Source organism: Mixophyes fleayi, chromosome 4, assembly GCF_038048845.1.
Source record: "Mixophyes fleayi isolate aMixFle1 chromosome 4, aMixFle1.hap1, whole genome shotgun sequence".
NCBI classification, from domain to species: Eukaryota; Metazoa; Chordata; class Amphibia; order Anura; family Limnodynastidae; genus Mixophyes; species Mixophyes fleayi.
The window spans coordinates 35,053,241-35,075,616 of record NC_134405.1 but is presented as its reverse complement, the minus strand read 5'-3'; the positions used below and the strand labels follow the sequence as shown (position 1 = coordinate 35,075,616).

At 40.1% G+C, this 22,376-nt stretch overlaps 1 protein-coding gene across 1 annotated transcript in view; it reads left to right on the top strand.

The window, feature by feature from the left end:
• The window catches only part of LOC142151181 (A.superbus venom factor 1-like), a 162,919-nt gene that overhangs the window by 53,214 nt on the left and 87,329 nt on the right, over positions 1 to 22,376 (top strand). The window contains exon 17 of the mRNA XM_075206547.1: positions 2,499 to 2,610. Within this exon, the coding sequence (XP_075062648.1) occupies positions 2,499 to 2,610 (112 nt within the window). The remainder of the gene's footprint in view (positions 1 to 2,498; positions 2,611 to 22,376) is intronic.

The window sequence follows — 22,376 nt, the reverse complement described above, 5'->3', positions numbered from 1 at the left end:
CATTTTGTTCCTCTCCGTGGCCTCCCATCAGCACCTATACTGGCTCAGCAATTTATAAAGGAGATCTTCCGTTTGCATGGGTGTCCTGAAGAAATCGTCTCAGATAGAGGAGTTCAGTTTGTGGCGAAATTCTGGAGATCCTTATGCCAAGCACTACAGATCAAACTAAACTTCTCTTCGGCCTATCATCCACAGTCCAACGGGCAAACGGAAAGAGTCAATCAGGACCTAGAAACATTTCTCCGTTTGTACATATCTTCTTCACAAGACGACTGGGTAGATCTGCTTCCTTGGGCAGAATTTGCTCATAATAATCATTATCACGAATCTTCTGCTTCCACTCCATTTCATACGGTCTATGGCCTACACCCCAGGGTACCCTTGTTTACTCCACTTCCTACAGCCTCAGTACCTGCCTCTGAAGTTTTCCTAAAGAATTTTGCAGGCCACTGGCGCCAAGTACGGGAATCTCTACTTAAAGCGTCCCAACGCTACAAAATTCAGGCCGACAAAAAGCGACGAGCCATTCCAAGCTTGAAACCGGGAGACAGAGTTTGGCTGTCAACTCGCAATCTACGCCTCAGAGTTCCATCTATGAAATTCGCTCCCCGCTTTATTGGCCCGTTTAACATCTCCCGGGTCATCAATCCAGTGTCCTACAAATTACATTTACCATCTTACCTCAAGGTACCCAACTCCTTCCATATTTCTCTCTTAAAACCATTGGTGCTAAATCGGTTTTATACACCCAAACTGGTTTCTCCTGAAGTGCAGACTGAACATGGTGATGAATATGAAATTAAAGAGATCTTGGACTCTCGGTTTCGACATAAGACCTTACAATATCTAGTCGACTGGAAGGGCTATGGTCCAGAAGAGAGAGCCTGGATCAAAGCTTCTGATGTCCATGCTCCATCTCTCATCAGAAAATTTCACCGCAAGTTTCCAACTAAACCCCAATCTAAGTGTCCAGTGGCCACTCGTAAGGGAGGGGGTACTGTCACAAATCGGGATCTTAGCCGCACTTACCTCATCCGCCGCTGTCATATCACGGCTACCTGGGTCCCTTTTGGCCGTCTGCAGCATTGCCATCCTCCACACCTTCATTTGTAAACAAACACATACTGTTTGTTCTGCTGCATGGGCGCGGCCATCTTGGATGCAGTCAGGTGATCATTCCAGACCAACCAGATTCTGCAGCTGTGATCACATGAACTGATCAGCCAATAGTTGTTTGGGACACCCTATTTAAACCTGCTGCTGTGATCTGTTCATTGCCAGAACAACACACTTCTCTCCAGAGGATAGTTCTTGGCTCCAGTGTTCCTGTCTGCATTCCTAAGTGCAGTGTTCCTGACTGCATTACAAGTGCAGTAATCCTGACTGCATTACAAGTGCAGTAATCCTGACTGCATTACAAGTGCAGTGTTCCTGTCTCCATTACTAGTGCACTGTTCCTGTCTACATTTCCAGACTGCTAATTCCCCTGCTATATTCTACAATCAGCAAGAAATATGAGCAAGAAGTTCATCCAGGCTGCTAAGTTCTGTTTCACTCATGCTCCAGCTAGTCCCAAGGGTCCCGAATCGGATCAAGAAATTCAGACGACCGTGACATTAGGGTTAGGAATAAAATTAATATAACCATAGTCCATGTGTTGCTGCTTAAAAAAAAACTGACGTCATTTGGTTGTGTCGCGATGTCCTCTCATTGCATTTTCTCTGTGTCTTTTTACTGGTAAGCAGTTATTTTTTCTATTTCACTCTGTTCATTATCGGAATAATTTTGTAGGAGTAAACAGTTTCGGTGTTTACAGCACCGATAACTTTATTTTTATCCTGCCTGCTCCAACTTATTTATTTAGCTTATAATTCAATTCAATTAGGTAAATATTCAGCAAGTTAGGAAAAAATTTAAGTAAAGTTAAATACAATAAACTATTAGCTATAAACATAGATCTATTTTGTGAAAATAACTGCAACACTGCTTAACTCAAGGTAAAATGCTAATTAAGAGAGCTCTGATGTGTTGTAAATGACAGCCGCATACAGGCTCAGCAATTAAGCATTGAAAGGGGCTCATCACTGGAAGGTTAGTTAGAATATGTAATTTTTTTACCAAGGGAAGTGGTTATGGCCAATTAATTGACATAAATTAAATGTGAATTGAATACCTTTCTGACAACAATAGTTTCTTTTGCTAGTGCTATTAAACTGCATTATTGAGGCATTATTATAAGATATACTCCAATACTGGAGCAGAACTTTCTTCAGGAAACTCTGTTGTGGCAGAAATGTTTTCACCACAGAGGAGAGAGTGTGCATGAAAAAAAATCACCATGTATATTCTTCTGTTTAGTAAGAGAACACTGAATACTGACATCTGAACTTCTAGGAGGAATGAATTGTTTTCATAGAACTCTATCATTGCTTCTCTTTTATTTATTTTCAGATTTTTGAGAGCAGAAAAAATTAACAAAACATTTTTTTCTATATCAGGTGATGATGACAGTGATAACATTGAGGATTATGATATAATATCCAGAGCACAGTTCCCTGAAAGTTGGCTCTGGAAGATTGAGTTAATGAATGAGAAACCAGATGCCCATGGGTAAATATTGTAAATCAGCAAATTTCTCTAAATGACATATCATAAGTGATACATTCTTTCTCCTGGCAAATTTTTTTTTTTGCAAACTAATATGTACTACCAACTAAGATATGTTATATATTTTAGAATTATGATTATGTGCCTATTTTTTACCAGTTATGTTTAAATAAGACAACATCCTTCATTTGTTACCAACAGTAACATAAATGAAAGAAATAGGTCCCCTATGGGCTGCGAACGAAAATCCACGTTATTGCGGTACCGCGGATTACGTTCGCGGCCGTTCCGGTGCGATCCCGCGAATCGGGATCGGAATTGAATATGCCCCTAAAAGTCTGCCTTTGTCAGCCACCCGTTCTGCGCCAGTTTGGATCAGAGGATCTGACAAAGACACTCTTAAATAAAATACCGTCCATATATCAGGACTGAGTGGGATGGATGTGGGGATTATCTTTTGTGTTATATATGGGCTCAGACCTTCAGTTGCATAAACTACAGGTTTCTATTCTGTGAATTGGTAGCTCCCCCATTGTGTCAGTGACAGCAATCTCACTACATGATAGTGCTGAATCTGCAGCTAACTACAAGGCTTCTGCATTTTTTGTCATAATTTGATTGCTTTTTTGGAAGTTGAATGGAAATGTTTCAATAGTTTTCTTAAATTTTAGATGGTGTGTAAGTCTTGATCAGACATCTTAAACTATAAGGTTTTTTGATTATGGAACTTCATAAATTTTTGTAAAGTTAAATTATTTACGTTATCAAATTCAGAAGCCTAGAATTTGATGGCAGATAAGAACCACTTAGCCCTCCTAAGTTCCAAATTATAAAGTCAATGCAGCTCCAGCTACTACATATAGTGTCCGAAGATCCAAATCCCAATTATGGCACACCAAACACACCCGCTACCTGCAAAAGTGCTCGCGCACTGCAGAGCGCCACTGGAGAAATCTCATTCCTATCCTGATTTCCTCCACTATAAATTCATCTCTACATTTTACAGCACTGCCCTTTCAATTGCCAATGGGTTGGGTTTGTTATTTCGGTCGCGATTAGAGCAACACTGACTACATTGACATAATTATATTTAAGACTATGAGACCGACTTTAAAAAACTATACACTTACCATGAAAGTGACAGGGAACATTTCCGATGCATGCCCTATGAATTTCGACTACAGAAATTCCAGACAGTTGAAATTGACGTCACATACAATGGCGATACTGAGTTTCCCTTTGTTAAAGTGGCAATGGCAGGACCCAGCGTTTTACCCTAATTTGCATAGTAACCCTAACCCCAACCCTAATCCTAACCTTAACCCTAAACCTAACCCATAGTTTGTATTATCCGTGTTTTGGGACCTGGAATTGCCACTTTAAAAGCGTAAAAGTCAGTACCGCCATTTTATGTGACGTGAATTTCAACTGTCTGGCATTTCTGTAGTCGCAATTCATAGGACACGCATCGGAAATGTTCTCTGTCACTTTCAAGGTAAGTCTATATTTTTTTAATGTCGGTCTCTGTCCCATAGTCTTCGATATATTTATGTTGATGTAGTCAGTGTCGGTGTAATGTCACTTTGAATGGTGACTACCACTGAAACAGACATTTTTCAAATCTCTAATATGCTCCCAGTCTTCTAACCCACTTGTACCTCCTCCCCCTTCCTCCCTCGCAGCCCATGCTTTTGCCACCTATTTCAAAGACAAAATTGACACCATTCGACAAGATATTTCCTCATGCAAATTTCCACTTACTCCACCCACTCTACCCACCTTTACCTACACTCCCCAATCCACCATGAATTCATTCTCTCCAGAAGCTAAAGATAACATCTCTGCACTCATCTCATCATCTGACCCTACAACCTGTCTGCTCTATCCTATTCCCTACCAACTTCTCCGTTCCCTGACCTCCATTGCACACCCCCACCTCTATGTCACCTTTTCATTCTGTCTCTCTTCACTAGCACATTTCCATACTCCTTTAAACATGCTCTCATCTCACCAATTCTAAAGAAACCATCTCTTGATTCAGCTTCTCTCTCCAACTACCACCCTATTGTCTCCTCCCCTTGACCTCCAAACTACTTGATCAACCAGTATATAAACGCCTGTCTCAATTTCTCTCCTCTCATTCTATTCTCGACTCTCTGCAATCAGGCTTCTGCCCCCAACCTTCCACTGAAACTGCTATCACAAACGGATTGATGATCTACTTACTGCAAAGTCTAATTGTCATTTCTCCATATACATGCTCCTGGACCTCTGCTGCTTTGGACACTGTTGATCACCCTCATATCCTACACACCCTTCACTGCAATGGCCTTCATGACACAGTTCTTTCCTGGTTCACTTCCTACTTATTGAACCACTCCTTTAGTGTTTCTACCTCTGGCACCTCTTCCCCTCCACTCCTACTAACTGTTGGGGTCCCACAAGGCTCTGTTCTTGACCCTTTACTTTTATCATTGTACACATCTTCTCTTGGGGCACTAATTCGCTCGTTCGGGCCTCCAATACTACCTCTACTCTAATGACACCCAAATCTATATTTCTCCCCCTGACCTCTCTCCATATGTACTATTCTGTGTAACCAACTGTCTTTCTGCTATCTCCACATGGATGTCCCAACACTACCTAAAGCTCAACATGTCCAACATGTCCAAAACAGAGGTTATTATCTTCACTCCTGCCAGAGTCACCACCTACTCTCAAATCTCCCTCACTGTCAATAACACCACAATTTTCTCAGTATCCCAAGCCCACTGCCTTGATGTCACACTAGACTCCATCCTCTTCTATATTCCTCACATCCAGACTCTCTCACAGTCCTATCTATTCCACCTTAAAAACATTGCCAGAATACGCCAATTTCTTACTCAACATGCTATTAAATCACTTATCCATTCTCTCATCATTGCAGCCTCCTGCTATCTGACATCCTGACACCCATATATCCACACTTCAATCCATCCTAAATGTTTTTGCATGACTGATCTTCCTCTCTCATCGCTCCACATCTGCTGCACCACTTTGCAGATCCCTACACTTTCTCCCCGTGTCCTCCAGAATCAAATTCAAATTACTCATTTACAAAGCCTTCAGCAACATTACCCCTGCCTACATCTCAAATTTCATATCAAAATACTCTCCCTCCCGTCCTCTTAGATCTAACTCTGACCTGTGCCTTGTCTCGTCTCTGGTTACCACCTCTCACTCCCGCTTACAGGACTTCTCCCGTGCTGCTCCCCACTTATGGAATTCCCTACCACGCTCAATCAGATTTTCCCATAGCGTTCAAATCTTAAGACGCTCTTTGAAAGCCCATCTCGTTTTTAGAGGTGACCTTATCCCCAATATTCACACTAATACATTCTCACAGCTGTCCCAATCTCCACTCTAAGACACACTCGCTTTTCTTGTTTCAGCTGTGCCCTCCTCCACTCAGAATGTAAGCTCTCTAGTGAGCAGAGTCCTTCACTCCCTTTGTTTTCATGTCCACGTTTATGTTGTCCACCTGATATTTACCTGTGTTATGTATGTATTGTTTTCCCTACTGTACGGCACTGTGGTGCACTGTAATATAATAATAATAATAATAATAATAATAATAATAATACTAATATCAACCTCAGTGCAATAGCTTTTCTTTCAAATGCCACCACATACACCTATCAGCTTTTCTCTCACATGCCACTATAAATTCTTACCAGATTTTCTCTCAGGTTCCACCACCCCATATGCCCACCAGCTTTTCTCTCACATACCACCCTAAATGCCTGCAAGATTTTCTCTTAGATGCCGCCCCATATGCCCACCAGCTTTTCACTCACATTTCACCCTTTATGTCCAACAGATTATCTCACATTTGCCACTCCATACAATCAGGGCCGCCATCAGGGGGGTACGGGGGGGTACTGTTGTACCGGGCCAGGGCTCAGCAGGGGGCCTGGTACAACAGCTCAGAGACTTACCTGGGGCCCCGCTGGTCTCCGCTACTCTGTCTTCAGCCTGGCTGTCACCGTGACAGCCAGGCACCAGGATCCGATCGCAGGGGTGGAGGATTCATTCCCCCTGCGATCATGTGATCTGGCTGTGACAGATCACATGATCGCAGGGGGAATGATTCCTCCACCCCTGCAATTGGATCCTCGTGCCTGGCTGTCACGGTGACAGCCAGGCTGAAGACAGAATGGCGGAGACCAGCGGCGGGCCCCAGGTAAGTATGTGTTGCTCATGGGGGGGCGCTCATGGGGGGGGGGGGGGCGGGTGGCACGGGGGCCCGTACTGGGCCCGATTTTTTCTGAAGGTGGCCCTGCATACAAGCACAAGTTTTTTTTCTCACATGCCATCCCATATGCCCACCAGCTTTTCTTCTACATGTCACCGCATCTTACCATCAGCTTCTCTCTCACATCAACCCCTTCAACTAACATATGTCCACCAGCTTTCTTTTTATATATTACCACATTTACACACTAGCTTTTCTGTCACATGTAAAGGTTAAATCACGTTGAGCCACAAATTTGATATTGAGAATCAACGAATGGTGGCCATTTACATACAACACAAACCGTTTGAAATTAATTTATGCACTGCACTGCTGGTGACGGCTCCGTAAGACCAATAATTAAATTAGAAATAATGATTTAAAAAAAAAAAAACAGTGTGCCAACTTATACAAAGGGGGGAAGGGGTATCCTCCCAAATTTACAAATACCAGCACTAGACTTTTGCCAGCCTGGGCTAATGCACTATAGGACGTGCACCGACCACTTTTACTGTTTTGGGTTTTGGGTTTTGGGTTCTGATTAGCTTGAGGTTTTGGGTTCTGATTTGTTTTGCCAAAACACCCGACGAAAGGTTTTGGTTCTGATTTAGGGTTTTAGGTTCTGATTTATTTTTAAAAAAGCATAAAAAGTGCTAAAATCCAGTTTGTTGTTTTTTTTTCACTCCTACGCTATTATTAACCTCAATACCATTCAATAACAATCATTTCCACTAATTTTCCAGTCTATTCTGAACACCTCACACCTCACAATATTGTTTTTAGTCCAAAAGGTTGCACCGAGGTAGCCGGATGTCTAAGCTAAGCGACACAAGTGGGCGGCACAAACACGTGGCCCATCGTAGGTGGCTGTGTAGGCTTGAATGGCCTTTTTCTGCTCCTCCATCCTCTGCAGCAAATAGAGAGTAGAGTTCAAGCGCGTCACTACCTCTTGTTTTAGTTGATGGCAGGGCATGTTCATGCTTTTTTGATGTAGCAGGAACAGTGAACGTAATTTAATATCTGATACTAAGATTTCTGCACTGCAGGAACAGTGAACGTAGTTTAATATCTGATACTAAGATTTCTGGACTGCCTAGTGGAGTGGCCCCGGTACCCGATTGGGTACCTGGGCCACAATACCTCCTTCAACTGTCTAAATTCCACTGCACAGATGGCTGCTCCTCCATCCTCTGCAGCATATAGAGGGTGAAGTTCAAGCGCGTCACTACCTCTTGTTTTAGATGATGGCAGGGCATGTTCATGCTTTTTTGATGTAGCAGGAACAGTGAACGTAGTAATATAGATTGCAGTTCCTAATTTTTGGACTGCAGAAACAGTGAACGTAGTAATATAGATTGCAGTACCTATTTTTTTGGACTGCTTAAACAGTGAACGTAGTAATATAGATTGCAGTTCCTATTTTTTGGGACTGCAGAAACAGTTAACGTAGTAATATAGATTGCAGTACCTATTTTTTTGGACTGCTTAAACAGTGAACGTAGTAATATAGATTGCAGTTCCTAATTTTTGGACTGCAGAAACAGTGAACGTAGTAATATAGATTGCAGTACCTATTTTTTGGACTGCTTAAACAGTGAACGTAGTAATATAGATTGCAGTTCCTATTTTTTGGGACTGCAGAAACAGTTAACGTAGTAATATAGATTGCAGTACCTATTTTTGGACTGCTGAAACAGTGAACGTAGTAATATAGATTGCAGTACCTATTTTTTTGGACTGCTTAAACAGTGAACGTAGTAATATAGAGTGCAGTTCCTATTTTTTGGGACTGCAGAAACAGTGAACGTAATAATATAGATTGCAGTACCTATTTTTTGGACTGCTGAAACAGTGAACGTAGTAATATAGATTGCAGTTCCTATTTTTTGGGACTGCAGAAACAGTGAACATAGTAATATAGATTGCAGTACCTATTTTTTGGACTGCTGAAACAGTGAACGTAGTAATATAGATTGCAGTTCCTATTTTTTGGGACTGCAGAAACAGTGAACGTAGTAATATAGATTGCAGTACCTATTTTTTGGACTACTGAAACAGTGAACGTAGTAATATAGATTGCAGTTCCTATTTTTTGGGACTGCAGAAACAGTGAACGTAGTAATATAGATTGCAGTACCTATTTTTTGGACTGCTGAAACAGTGAACGTAGTAATATAGATTGCAGTTCCTATTTTCTTGGACTGCTGAAACAGTGAACGTAGTAATATAGATTGCAGTTCCTATTTTTTGGACTGCAGAAACAGTGAACGTAGTAATATAGATTGCAATACCTATTTTTTGGGACTGCAGAAACAGTGAACATAGTAATATAGATTGCAGTACCTATATTTTGGACTACTGAAACAGTAAACGTAGAAATATAGATTGCAGTTCCTATTTTTTGGGACTGCAGAAACAGTGAACGTAGTAATATAGATTGCAGTACCTATTTTTTGGGACTGCAGAAACAGTGAACGTAGTAATTTAGATTGCAGTACCTATTTTTTGGGACTGCAGAAACAGTGAACGTAGTAATATAGATTGCAGTACCTTTATTTTGGGACTGCAGAAACAGTGAACGTAGTAATATAGATTGCAGTACCTAATTTTTGGACTGCAGAAACAGTGAACATAGTAATATAGATTGCAGTACCTATTTTTTTGGACTGCTTAAACAGTGAACTATTAAAGTAATTTTATCGTTTTAAAATAAGCATTGCCCAATCAATTGTATGTGTGTCCAAAGCACAAAGTAATTTATTTTTGCAGATGTAAATAGTCAACAATTCAATACATTATTATATTATGATAAAGTACAGTACAGCACAGCCAATACCAAAAGATAAATACATACCAAATGCAATCGCTTGCGCACGCTGCGCACCCACGGGACCCGATGGACATTCTGTTTAGAATACTGTGTCAGAGTTGACTGAGGCCCCAGTGAGATGCAGCTAATATATATACAGTCAGTGTTTCATTGTGAACAATAGAGATGACGTAGATTGTTTCTATAGGTCCAGACGTTGGGTGGGTCCAGGCCAGACAGGTAATAGGTTGATTCAATCTAAGGAATCCAAAGGTGGGGGTCTTCTCTCCAGGGGGTCTGCTCCTTTTCATAGCCAGTATCATACAAAGGTTTTACTCTCTAATATCAATAACTAAAGTATGCAATGTGCGATCTCTTCGCCGACTGCACCGGACAGCTGCTGATGATTAGGGCTTCAATATGATATCAGGCATGACACCTTTCCTATTACCTAAACCTTTAATAACACTACAATGTACATATAATCAATATATATATATATATATATATATATATATATATATATATATATATATATATATATATATATAGACTAATAATAAACCGAATACTATCTGCTCCTGAATTACAGTGTAACAGAACCAATATGAAATTATATAAATAACTAACTGTTGTAATGCGAGTGTGTGCGTGCGTATTTTACCGTGCGATCGCATCACGCCACGTGATACGTGGCGTACGCTTCGCAATACGCACGGCAAACCAATATTAACCCAATATACTTTCGTTCATCCAATTATACGACTTCAACAGAACGTAGTAATATAGATTGCAGTTCCTATTTTTTTGGACTGCTGAAACAGTGAACGTAGTAATATAGATTGCAGTTCCTATTTTTTTGGACTGCTGAAGCAGTGAACGTAGTAATATAGATTGCAGTTCCTATTTTTTGGACTGCAGAAACAGTGAACGTAGTAATATAGATTGCAGTACTGCAAAAACAGTGAATGTAGGTAAATTTAGCAGTACTAATAATTCTGGACTGCAAGAACAGTGAACGTATGTATTGCAGTACTAATATTTCAGGACTGCAATAATATATTTCTCTAGAATTTTTTTATACTTTTTAAATTATTTTTTTAATATTTTTTTTAAATTATTTTTGTATAATTTTTTTTTTATTTTTTATTTTGGATTTTTTAGATGTTTTTAATAATTATAAAATTTATATGGACTTAGCACAACAAAGCACAGGACTAAAGCACCACTGGACTCAGCAGGACAGACACTGGCCAAAGCACCACTGGACTCAGCAGGACAGAGCACAGAACAAAAGCACCACTGTACTCAGCAGGACAGATCACAGGACAAAAGCACCACTGGACTCAGCAAGGATAGAGCACTGGACACAAGCATAAAGCACAACTGGACTCAGCAAGGTCAGAGCACTGGACTGATAACGCAGGAGTACCACTACCCTACACACCCTCCCTCTTCCCTGATGTCAGGCGAAATGAAGATGGCCGCCGCAAGCTGAGAATTTATGACATCCGAATCTCGCGAGATCCGACACGAGACTTGGATGTCATAGCCTCGTTTCGGATTCCTTTGGCGGCCGGAAGTACCCGAACAGTACTCGGATCCCGTCGGATCCGCACTGTTCGGGTGGGCTCGGATTAGCGGAATCCGAGCCCGCTCATCCTTATATAGGACTATAGCAGGCATATGAGCTTAGTAAGAAAAGAAGATATTTTCTTTTTGGTGCTTGTTAAGGCAGTGGCCATAAGTTACTATATGCAAGAGGCCTGCAACCATCAACAAATACAAAAGATAAAAAAACATTTTTCTTTGCATTAGTAAACTTAGCCACAAAAAAAGATTGTATGTGCACTGTGGATAGTTTAAAAAATCATTGTTTACATGCTTTTAATAAAATCACATTCTAAAATTGTTTTAAAAAACCTCAAACGCTGATACGCCACAAACAGATTTTTATAGCAAAATGTACACAAACTACTTTACACTTATATATTAGCTGATACTTCAAATAATTGTTGGTGCTCCCATTGGTCAGAAAATACTTTGACTCATTAATAAATAATTAGTCAATAGATATTCTCAATCATCCAAATGGTTATAGTAATGCCGCTTTGCATTGTTGTTCAAAAGATAGTGAGAGCGTGAAGACATATATAACCCCTGAGTCTGTGAGTAAGTCTTATTAGTTTGATAGTATTCTAGGCTGTTTATACAGGATTGGCAATCAAACAGGTGTTAGCAGGGCCGCCAAGAGAAATTTGGGGCCCCAGTACACCAACTTTTTGTGGCCCCCCGCTCCACAAGCGAGTAGGATTGGTGCTGTATGCCGCCACATAGGGTCGGAGCCGCCCAAGAGGCGTAGCCACATAATGTTGGGGGCGTGGTCAATATGAGGCATGGCTGCACTTCTTTAGACATAAATATTGGGGGAGATTCAATTACCGGCGATATTACAGTAGAAATCCACACTCATTTTCCGATGTGAGGAAAAATGGGAGGAGATATCTGGCAAATCTCCGCCACAAGGTGTCTTGTGGACGTTCTCAGTGACACTTCGCGACTATTTAAATTCCACCATAATGTATTATAATGGTGTTACTCTCACCTACCTGTTATTGCAGCTTTTACAACCTGGTTTTGGATTGTTGCATGGATCCTGGAATGTTGGGACCTATTGGAAAATGTAAATATGGAAAACCAAGCAATAGGTGAACACTGTACATAACAGATCATGCAGTATATAATATACATTTATCACACATTTCCCAGCCACATCACACCATCCCTCAGCTGCATCACACCACCCCTCAGACATACCATGCAACCCCCCAGTTACATTAAAATGCCACCCAGGCACATTATGACCCCCCTCCCAAGACATATTACAACCCTCCCTGACACATTATGCCCCCCCCTGGCACATATTGCCCACCCCCAGACCCATTATGCCCCCTCAACACATATTAGGACACCCCCAACAAGACACATTAGGGTCCCCCAGCTTACCAGCATTCCCCTTGGATGCCCCCCAGCTTACCAGCGTTCCCCTCGGATGTCCACCAGCTTACCAGCGCTCCCCTCACTTGCCCCCTAGCATACCAGTGTTCCCCTCACATGCCCCCCTGCACACCAGTGTTCCCCTTACATGCCCCTCTGCACACTAGCACTCCACTCACATGCCCCCTCTGCACAACAGCGCTCCCCTCGCATGCCTCCTCTGCAAACCTGCGCTCTCCTCACATGAACCCCTACACATTAACACTCCTCTTACATAATCTACAATTAATGTCATCAGCTGCTTGGGAACAGGTACATTACTGCTGCTGCGGCCGCCTCACTTGTGTACCATACCCCCCCTCTCGACAACCCTAGGTGTTAGTGGATTATCCCCTTACCCTCCTATGTCAAAATATTGATATATAGATGGAAACATATTTTACCAGATACCTGGAAAAAGTATTGTTCAATTTCACTGTTTCTATTGATTAATGCCAGTGCACTGGCTTTCCGAAGCTATCCAGTAGGTGCAGTGATGAAAGAAGCTAACATACATATATCCCATCTATCATGGCAGTCCAGACAAAGTGCTGACTGAGCAGGTTAGGGACACAAAATCAGGACTGTCCCACCAGATTCAGGACAGTTGGAAGATGGAGGTGCGCTCGCCTACCTGTTCTTGCAGTTTTCAATATTTTCAGTTGCTGCTTGTTTGGATCATGGAATGTTGGAACCCTGTTTGGTAAAAAGGGAGATACATAATATATGGAAAGTCGAGCAGTGTGTGAGTCCATATAGGCTCCCCTCCCCCAACCACCATAGATGTTAAATCGATAGCACCTACATTTAATAATTAGACCCCCCCAACCCGAAATCAGCCGGACTGTCACTCACCGGACTGTGAGTGCCTCTTCTCCCATTGTTAGGAACCGTGGCCGCCCGCCATCCTGACGGTCTGCACATGCGCAGCCTCTATGAACTCTTCAGACCTGTTGCTTTTAGTTAATTGGCTGATCAGGCAACACTCCCTATTTAAAGCACCTGTGGTCAATACCTCGTGGCCTGATCTTGGAGTCTCATTCCCTGTGAGTCTCTGAAGGTGTTCCTGTGTTTCCTCGTGTCTTCAGCTCCAGCTGATTCCTCGCTACTGCATTACCAGTTTCCAGACCGCTTCAACTCTCCTGTGTTTCATCGTGTCTTCAGTTCCAGCTGATTCCTCGCTACTGCATTACCGGTTTCCAGACCGCTTCAACTCTCCTGTGTTTCATCGTGTCTTCAGCTCCAGCTGATTCCTCGCTACTGCATTACCGGTTTCCAGACCGCTTCAACTCTCCCGTGTTTCATCGTGTCTTCAGTTCCAGCTGATTCCTCGCTACTGCATTACCGGTTTCCAGACCGCTTCAACTCTCCTGTGTTTCATCGTGTCTTCAGTCCTAGCTGATTCCTGTCTACTGCATTGCCGGTTGCCAGACCGCTTTAACTCTCCTGTGTTTCATCGTGTCTACTATTCCTGCTGACCTCCGCAAGAATCATCATTGCTCCTCTCGTGTTATGTTCTCTGTCTGTGTGCTTCACAGACACGGATTACCGCTACCACTCTCCTGTGGTCTCTACTCGTGTCGGCGTTCAGCCGCTCAGATATCCCTGTGTTTCTCTCATGACAGCCTGCTCAACTGAACCGCGGTATGCTTATCTTTTATTGACTTTACCAGTTTATTGCATATCCGCTTGGACTGTGTTTTGCTCATCTACGGAGTCCTCTATCTCACGAAGTTATAGATGCTATTGACTTTGTCTCATATGTCCTGGATCTCAGTAGTGACTTTGTATCTCTCTAGCAGCGCTAGTCATTTGCTATTGTATTATATATACCATTGGAATCAAGTTCCTTGTGCTCTCCGTGTTACCTTTGATGCTCCATTCATCTACCCTAGTGCCTATCATCACCTATATATGCAGTGGTACAACTTGCTGAACGCAGACCACTGACTCCCTGTTTCCTATTGGCACCAGTTACAAGTTTCCTCACTATAAGCAGTGGTACAACTTGCTATACGCAGACCACTGACTTCACTACCTCCTATCTATACCTGGACATTCCTCTCACTATAGCAGTGGTACAACTTGCTGTACGCAGACCACTGACTTTCCTCACGTCTTCACGTCCATCAAGATCCTCGTGTTCATATTGTTTAACTCATAACCTGCTACTGCTAGTCACAGACTTTCCTCGAGCATCCTCTCACCCTCTGCTGATTCTCCTGTTCCGCTAGTCACCCTGCTACCAGAAGACCACTGTGTGCATACACTACTCTGGTAAGACTGCATCTGGTGATTTTCTGGGCAAAGACTCCTAGTGCCCGTGACACGGACATTAAATTAATAGTATTCACATTTAGCACATAGACCTATTTCCACCCAATTAGTCCCATCATTAAATAAATAGCATTCAGGATTAATAGATAGACCTAATTCCCCCCACCATTCCCTGACATTAAATTAATGGTATTCCCATTTAATAAACCTATTTCCCCCTAAAAAGTCCAAATACTAAATAATTAGTATTCTCATTTATTAGTTAATCCTATTTCCCAACAAATTTCACCAATATTAAATAATTGGTATTTACAATTAATAAATAGCTCTCCTTCTTCCTAAACTCAGTTCTACGTGAAATTAATAAGAACACACAACCTTAAATTAATTACTATGACCCCACTAATAAATGAAATAGTCCTCACCACTGATTAATTTGCCCCACCAATAAATTAATATTTCCCACCCACTATTAAATGATTTCTACCCACCCTCACCAATAAATTAATACTCAGCCTCCACCCTTATTGCAATAACTTACCTCACTTACCTTCTTCCATTTGGCAAACTCTTCTGTCTCCTACTTACTGTGAAAGAGGGGGGCAGCATGCATACCAAGCTGAATGGATAGTAATGGATCTGTAGATGCATAGCTTGCCCTGAGGAAGGGGACCAGCCTGACCACAGTCCTGGCTGGAAAGGGGCGAGGGAGATTGTGGGCAACTGACACCCCTGCCCCCTAAGTGCGCTCCCACTCTCAGAGAAGACATTTTTTATGTGGAGAAGTCAGCCATATTTTTCTTCTCAAGTGAAATCACTCTGCATACACCCATCACATACCTCTATTTGACATGCGCAACGCTATGAAATTCCTCACCTTTAAAATGGGGCATATTTCACCAAATTGTAAAAATAAACTTTTCTCAAAAATGTTACCCCTCAAAGCCAATCCACTGTCAAAATAGCTTTTTTTAACAAAAACACTGCTTATCTTAAAATGCCCTTCACACTGAGTTACACCCTCCCAAATAAATAAAAAAAACTGTAACCTTTTGCAGAACAGGAGTGGAAAAACATGTCAAGATTTTCAACTTGTGACTATTCTGAAATTGTTAATTTTTATTCTTGTATTCTGAAATTTGGCATGCAGCACTGAGAGGTGATTTACCTGCCAATTTCAGCTCCATAGCTCTAATACTTTTTAAAATGTAGCCCCTCCAATACCATGCCCCCTTCACAAAATTAACATGGTTGGAATGTGAGTCCTTAATGTAAGGGCATGACTGCGCCCTTATAATATTGAGCAACATGGAATGGCAATAAAACGTGGAATTCACATTCATACACACATCTATAAAACCGGGAAAGAAGTCAGTGCAATGTAAACCATACTTGCCAACTCTCCCGTAATGTCCGGGAGACTCCCGCATTTTGCGAGAGTCTCCCGGACGAGTGTGGCAATCTCCCTGATTGTAAGTGGGAAAAAATCAGTTTAAACGCCGCGATTCACCCGGAATCGCGGCGTTTAGCCCCGCCCCCGCTGTAAAATGACGCAATTTGCGTCATTCCGTAACGGGGGCGGGGCCAAAATGACGCGATTTCGCCGCCCCGCCCCCTGCACGCCCACCTCCCAGCCGGCATCTCCCGGAAAAAGAAAAAGAAATGTTGGCAAGTATGATGTAAACTTGATATTATATTGTATCTATGTTAAACTGTTTTATTTTCTATGTGTAAAATTGTTATTGAGGATTAAGATTGCATGTTAAAGGGAATTTAATATCACAAGTGAAGCTCCACATCTGCATGTAACATTTAAGTATCATTGTCCCTGTAATGTGTTTTGTGTGTCTAAGCTTAAATGGTTTTCTATTTGCGCTGTTTAAATATATAGTAGAATCTATATGCAAATGGGTGAAAGGAAATAATTTATACTGTGTATATGATTGTAAGTTCCACATCTAGGATATATGAATAGTATGTAATCAGGGCCGGACTGGGACTAAAAATCAGCCCTGGCATTTAAAATACAGAGGCCCACCTCAGTTCAAGCATGAAAGAAGGCTTGTGCCGCCGCGCAGCGGCGGCGCCGAAAAGGGCGTGACTACATTGTTTTGTGGGTGTGGCCAACATGGGGCATTGATACATACATTATAATAAAACATTACATTTATCACAGCCCCCCTCAGTGAAACAAAGGCCCCAGTCAGTGAGATACACACAGACCCAGTCAGTAATATACACAGCCCCCCCATAGTAATAAACACAGCCCCCCCTCAGTAATACACACAGCCCCCCCTCAGTAATATACACAGCCCCCCTCAGTAATATACACAGCATTGCTATCTGATAGTTTGTCTTTTTCTTCTAATACATTGTTATTAAGTTGATGATTGATTTGAGAAAGATCCTCACTTCCATTTTCTACAATCCCAGTGCTACTCAGCATTGGACCTGATCCTCTAAAGAGGGGCTCGAAAAAATATTCAGCCTAGAGAGCACCTAGAGAGTACCTGCCCAATGCTGAGATGCACTGGGCCCCATGTGGTACCCCTGTCCAATGGGCACCAGGGTAATACTCGCAACACAGAGTGCACTCTCTTGAGGCACTACAAGTACCAGCATGAACATGCGCACCAGTGCATACTTGACATGTAATGCCACAAGAGCATACACTACAAATTTTGACCCTGTAGAATAAAAAAAACAATAGTTGAACCACCTGTTATATTCAAAATATCACAATTATAAATTTACAGGAGGTGCTATCAGAGAGAAAAAAAATACATATATAGAAAAGAGAAAAGAGACTCTCCCATATAGATGTACTCTAAGATCCATCAGTTAATTAAAACTAAAATCTTTATTATTATTATTATTATTATTATTTTTATTATTATTATTATTATTATTATTATTATTATTATTATTATTATTAAAACACCTTATGAGCGAATTATTAAATGAATAGTATTAGAGAGTGAAAAAGAATAAAAAAAAGTGATTAAAATGTTAGTGATATATTACAGATTGGAAAATATTCGAATTTATCATTCAAATTACTCCATCATACCAAAGTCTCACAAACTATAAGGTTCTGTGTTAATTAATGCAGTGTTTAGGTCAGGGGTGTCCAACCTTTTAGCTTCCCTGGGCCACATTGGAAGGCGACAAGTTGTTTTGGGCCGCACATAAAATACACTAGCACTAATGATAGCTGATCATCCAAAAAAACCATAGAAAACATTGCTAATGCTCCTTGTTGTTGCTCAGTGCTTCAATGACATGCTAATGGCTGCTGTCAAACATCAAGTGATATTGTTACAACATTTTATGAAGGGCTTCAATACAGCAGTCATTAAGACAGAAAGATAAGGTCTGTGATGCTCTAGGACCAGGTGAGTTTATGCACTGGTCAGCGTCCCTTGAAATAATAAAAAAAAAAAACCTTAACTTACCTTTTAATCGGCTTGTTCTCTGATTCTCTTGTTTTTTCCATTTCACTGCTGCTGATATTTTGCGCGGGTGACTCCTATGTGCTGTGCTCCGCAATGGATGTCGGACGTGATGACGTCACGCCCGACATTCACTGCGCGCGCCGCACGGAGGAGGAGACCAGGGAGGGACCGCGTGACCACAAGGTAAGTATTTTCTTATCTTTTTCTTTTTTTGCAGGACTTTTTTTTTCATTAACAGCGCTGCCCCCTTGCCACAACCAAAACTCCTGCTGGGCCACATTTACAGGCATGTTAGACAACCCTGGTTTAGGTCATAACAACTGGATGATAAGGGTTTTAACACTGAAAGTGATCTTAAATCTCAATTCGTATACAGGTTATGTAGTTGGATAGAGTAGATGCCGTATATATTTTGATTTTATCCAAACTTAGGTCATATGTTTCCTTAATATTACTCATTAACTATCCTAAATGACCGCAAATAATGGGTATCAAATATGTGCTTTGTACATAATGTTCAAGAGGGCTCATTTTGATAAAACATGATAAATTACTTCTTGGTGACTTGGGTAAAGAAATTGATGACGTAACTATGAAGCTTAAACAATTAGAAGGACTAGAAACATTCCAGAAGAATTTTGAAACAATGTCAAAAAGATCTTGATGAATTTGAAAACAAGATAGCTGAAAATGAAAAGAAAAAATTCTTTAGTGATCAAAAGATTATGCCACAAATAGAGTCTTCAGATGGAGAACTTATATACACGAAGATAAGGATAGAGACTTTTATTCCAGTGATACATGTCAGGAATCCACTGATATGGGATCAGAAAATGAAAGTACATCCAATTCTTCTTTTTCTTACCGTAATAGAGACAATTACTTTGAAAGGAGAGATTTTTTAGAAAACACTCTGATATATACAAAGAAAAGAAGCAAAAAAATAAATTTAAGGTCAATCAGGAGAGGTAAGAAGAAATCTGCGCAGCAAAGACAATGGGACAGGAAAAAAGACTTAAGGTCCAACAGGAGAAGGCAATAATTACTTCAATGCATGAACAAAATCTTAGAATTATAAATTTATCAGATAATATACTGTCTAAAACACATGTTGATCTCTTTAGTCGAGGTCTTTCCTTCTCCCTGATTGCTAATACTGACAGACTTAGATGGGAAAAATATCTTCACTTATTTGCTAGAAAGCTATTATTGGTTAAAAGATCCTTTAATTTCTCATCAATCTAATCCAGAGTATCTAAATTCATCTGGAAGTGACTTTAGAGAATCCCTCATTATACAAGACATCCCTCTATCTACAGAAGAATATATAGAAGCTTTAAATATTTTAGAAGATCTTAAAAAAGAACAGGATGAAGAAATGAATGTATCTCATGACAAATGTCCATACATTGCAAATCAAGAGAATATACGTACTATCTGTAAAAGAAAATCAAACTATATTCCTAATGATCTGGTTTGTCCTCAAGTAAGAATTTTTACTACATTAGTCTCAAATGACATAGACCAACTTTTGACTCAAAGGACCTCTAAATTTAGTAATAACTATAATTTATCATCTGAAGAATGAAAAGCTTTAAATGAAATGAAAAACTGGAGTGATATTCTAATTAAGCAATCAGATAAAGGAAGTAATGTAGTCATTTGGCCACTAGAACAATACAAAAAAGAAAGAAGCCTTGAAGCAATTAAAAGATAAAACATGTCATAAACAATTATTGTTTAATCCCACCACTATCTGAGACAATATGAAAGATTGATAGATGAAGCATATCAAATGGGGACGATTAATAAGACAGAGTATTATTTTTTACAATGCAAAGAAACTAGAACTCCAACATTCTACACACCTCCCAAAATACACAAAGATGAAGTGTCACCACCCAGTAGACCTATATTATCGGAAATTGGAAACCATACCGAACAGGTTAGCATATTTTTTGGATACTTATCTAAGAAAGTATGTTACTTGTCTACCATCCAATACAAAAGACACTACGAATGTACTAAATAGACTACATGATGTAGCATTAGACCCAGACATCTGGTTAGCAACAGCAGATGTTGAATCTTTATATACTAGTATAGAGGGGAGGGCTGACAAAGTACAGCCGGGGAGGGGCAAGACTCGACTTAGAAGCCTATTTTAAAGGGAAAAAATGCAGATTGCCCAGTGACCCAGCCCAAGATAGCTCATTATGGGACAGACCCGGGCGGCAGATGCCCCACTGCCCTCCAGCCCAGCCTGCCCCTGCTAGTATACAACATTCAACATGCATTGCAGCAGGCAAATATTTTTTAAATATGGATGGAGTCTCAGAATTTAATGACTTTATACTGAAACTGCTGGAATTTGTCTTAACTAGTAATTATTTCACATTTGACAACAGCTTTTATTTACAAACACGAGGTACGGCGATGGGGACGGCGTGCGCCCCCACTTCCACTAACATATTCCTCGGGTGTATCTTTCACTTTCCACCAGTACTTAGGGGAATCCCGAAAGGTGAATTCCTGAGGTTGAGGAGGAATTGTTCAGATCTAGAGATCTTCAAATTACGAGCTGATGAACTAACTGTACGTTTCAAAGAAAGAGGATGTAGCAATAGATTTATAAAACAATCAAGAAGAACAGCAGAACAACAAAATAGGGATCATCTCGTATTTGCTGGACATTGCAATATTTTACACACTGATGAAGATTTACAACTCATTTTAGGTCCGAAAAAGAACATGAGTTGGAGACGAGCTAAAAATCTCAAAGATGTATTAGTTCATAGTCATCTTACTATAGGACAACGAAAAAAAGCTACAATTACTGGAACATATTCTTGTGGCAATTGTAAAGTCTGTCAATTCATGATCAATAAGACTTCAATAACTGATAACTACAATAAAGATCACATAATAAAAAACTCTTTCAATTGCAACACAAAGGGAGTAATTTATGGTCTTCAGAGTCCATGTGAAAAAATATACGTGGAGATGACCATTAGGCCTATGAAAAAGCGAATTCTAGAATATCTAACTAATATCAGGAATGCTGAAAATGACCGAAGACAGTATAAGTCCTTAACAACAGTGGCAAAACATTTTTTGGAGCAACATAAGGGCAACTTAAATGCTTTAAAGGCTTTTGGTATAGGTAAATTACAATTCGATATTAGAAGTGGTAAAATTAAAGCAGAACTCCTCAAGCGAGAGAGTCGGTGGACCTTCCTTTTTGGGAGTGTAGTACCATATGGTCTTAATGAAAATATGAGTTATGTGGCATTTCTCTAGATCAAAATTACAAGGGGTATCTAAAATGACCCAATTGTAGTTTTAAAATAAAAATATGAAGTAAGGGATAGTAATTGTAGTTTAAAATATTAATATGAAGTAAGGGATTACAAATAAGAATACAAAAAGAATTAAGAATCCTCTTAACATGGATTATTCTTAAACATGGATAACTGAGATCTATGATATGAAAACAATTAATAACATAAATAAAATGTAATAGATTTCAATTAGGAATTGAAAAGATTGGAAGCTTTTTAGTGATACATAATTTTGAAATAAGAATCAACAATAAGACTGTAATTTATGATAAAATGACACTTACCTGTAGACATATTGATGTTTCACTTTTTGGACTGTATAAGAGTTGACATGAATGAAGCTATTTTAGTTTAATTTAATTCCATTTATTTTTATTTTCAATATAAAAGTTTTAGAATGATTAAATAATTTAGTAGAAGTTAATATGATTAATCCTTAATATATTTTAATGATAACAAAGCAGTTATGTATAAATTATTATGATTTAATTATGAGACTTTGTCTCCTTAAATATTATCACATTTAATTTCACATACATCACTTATCATCCCAAATTAATAATTGTATTATTTAC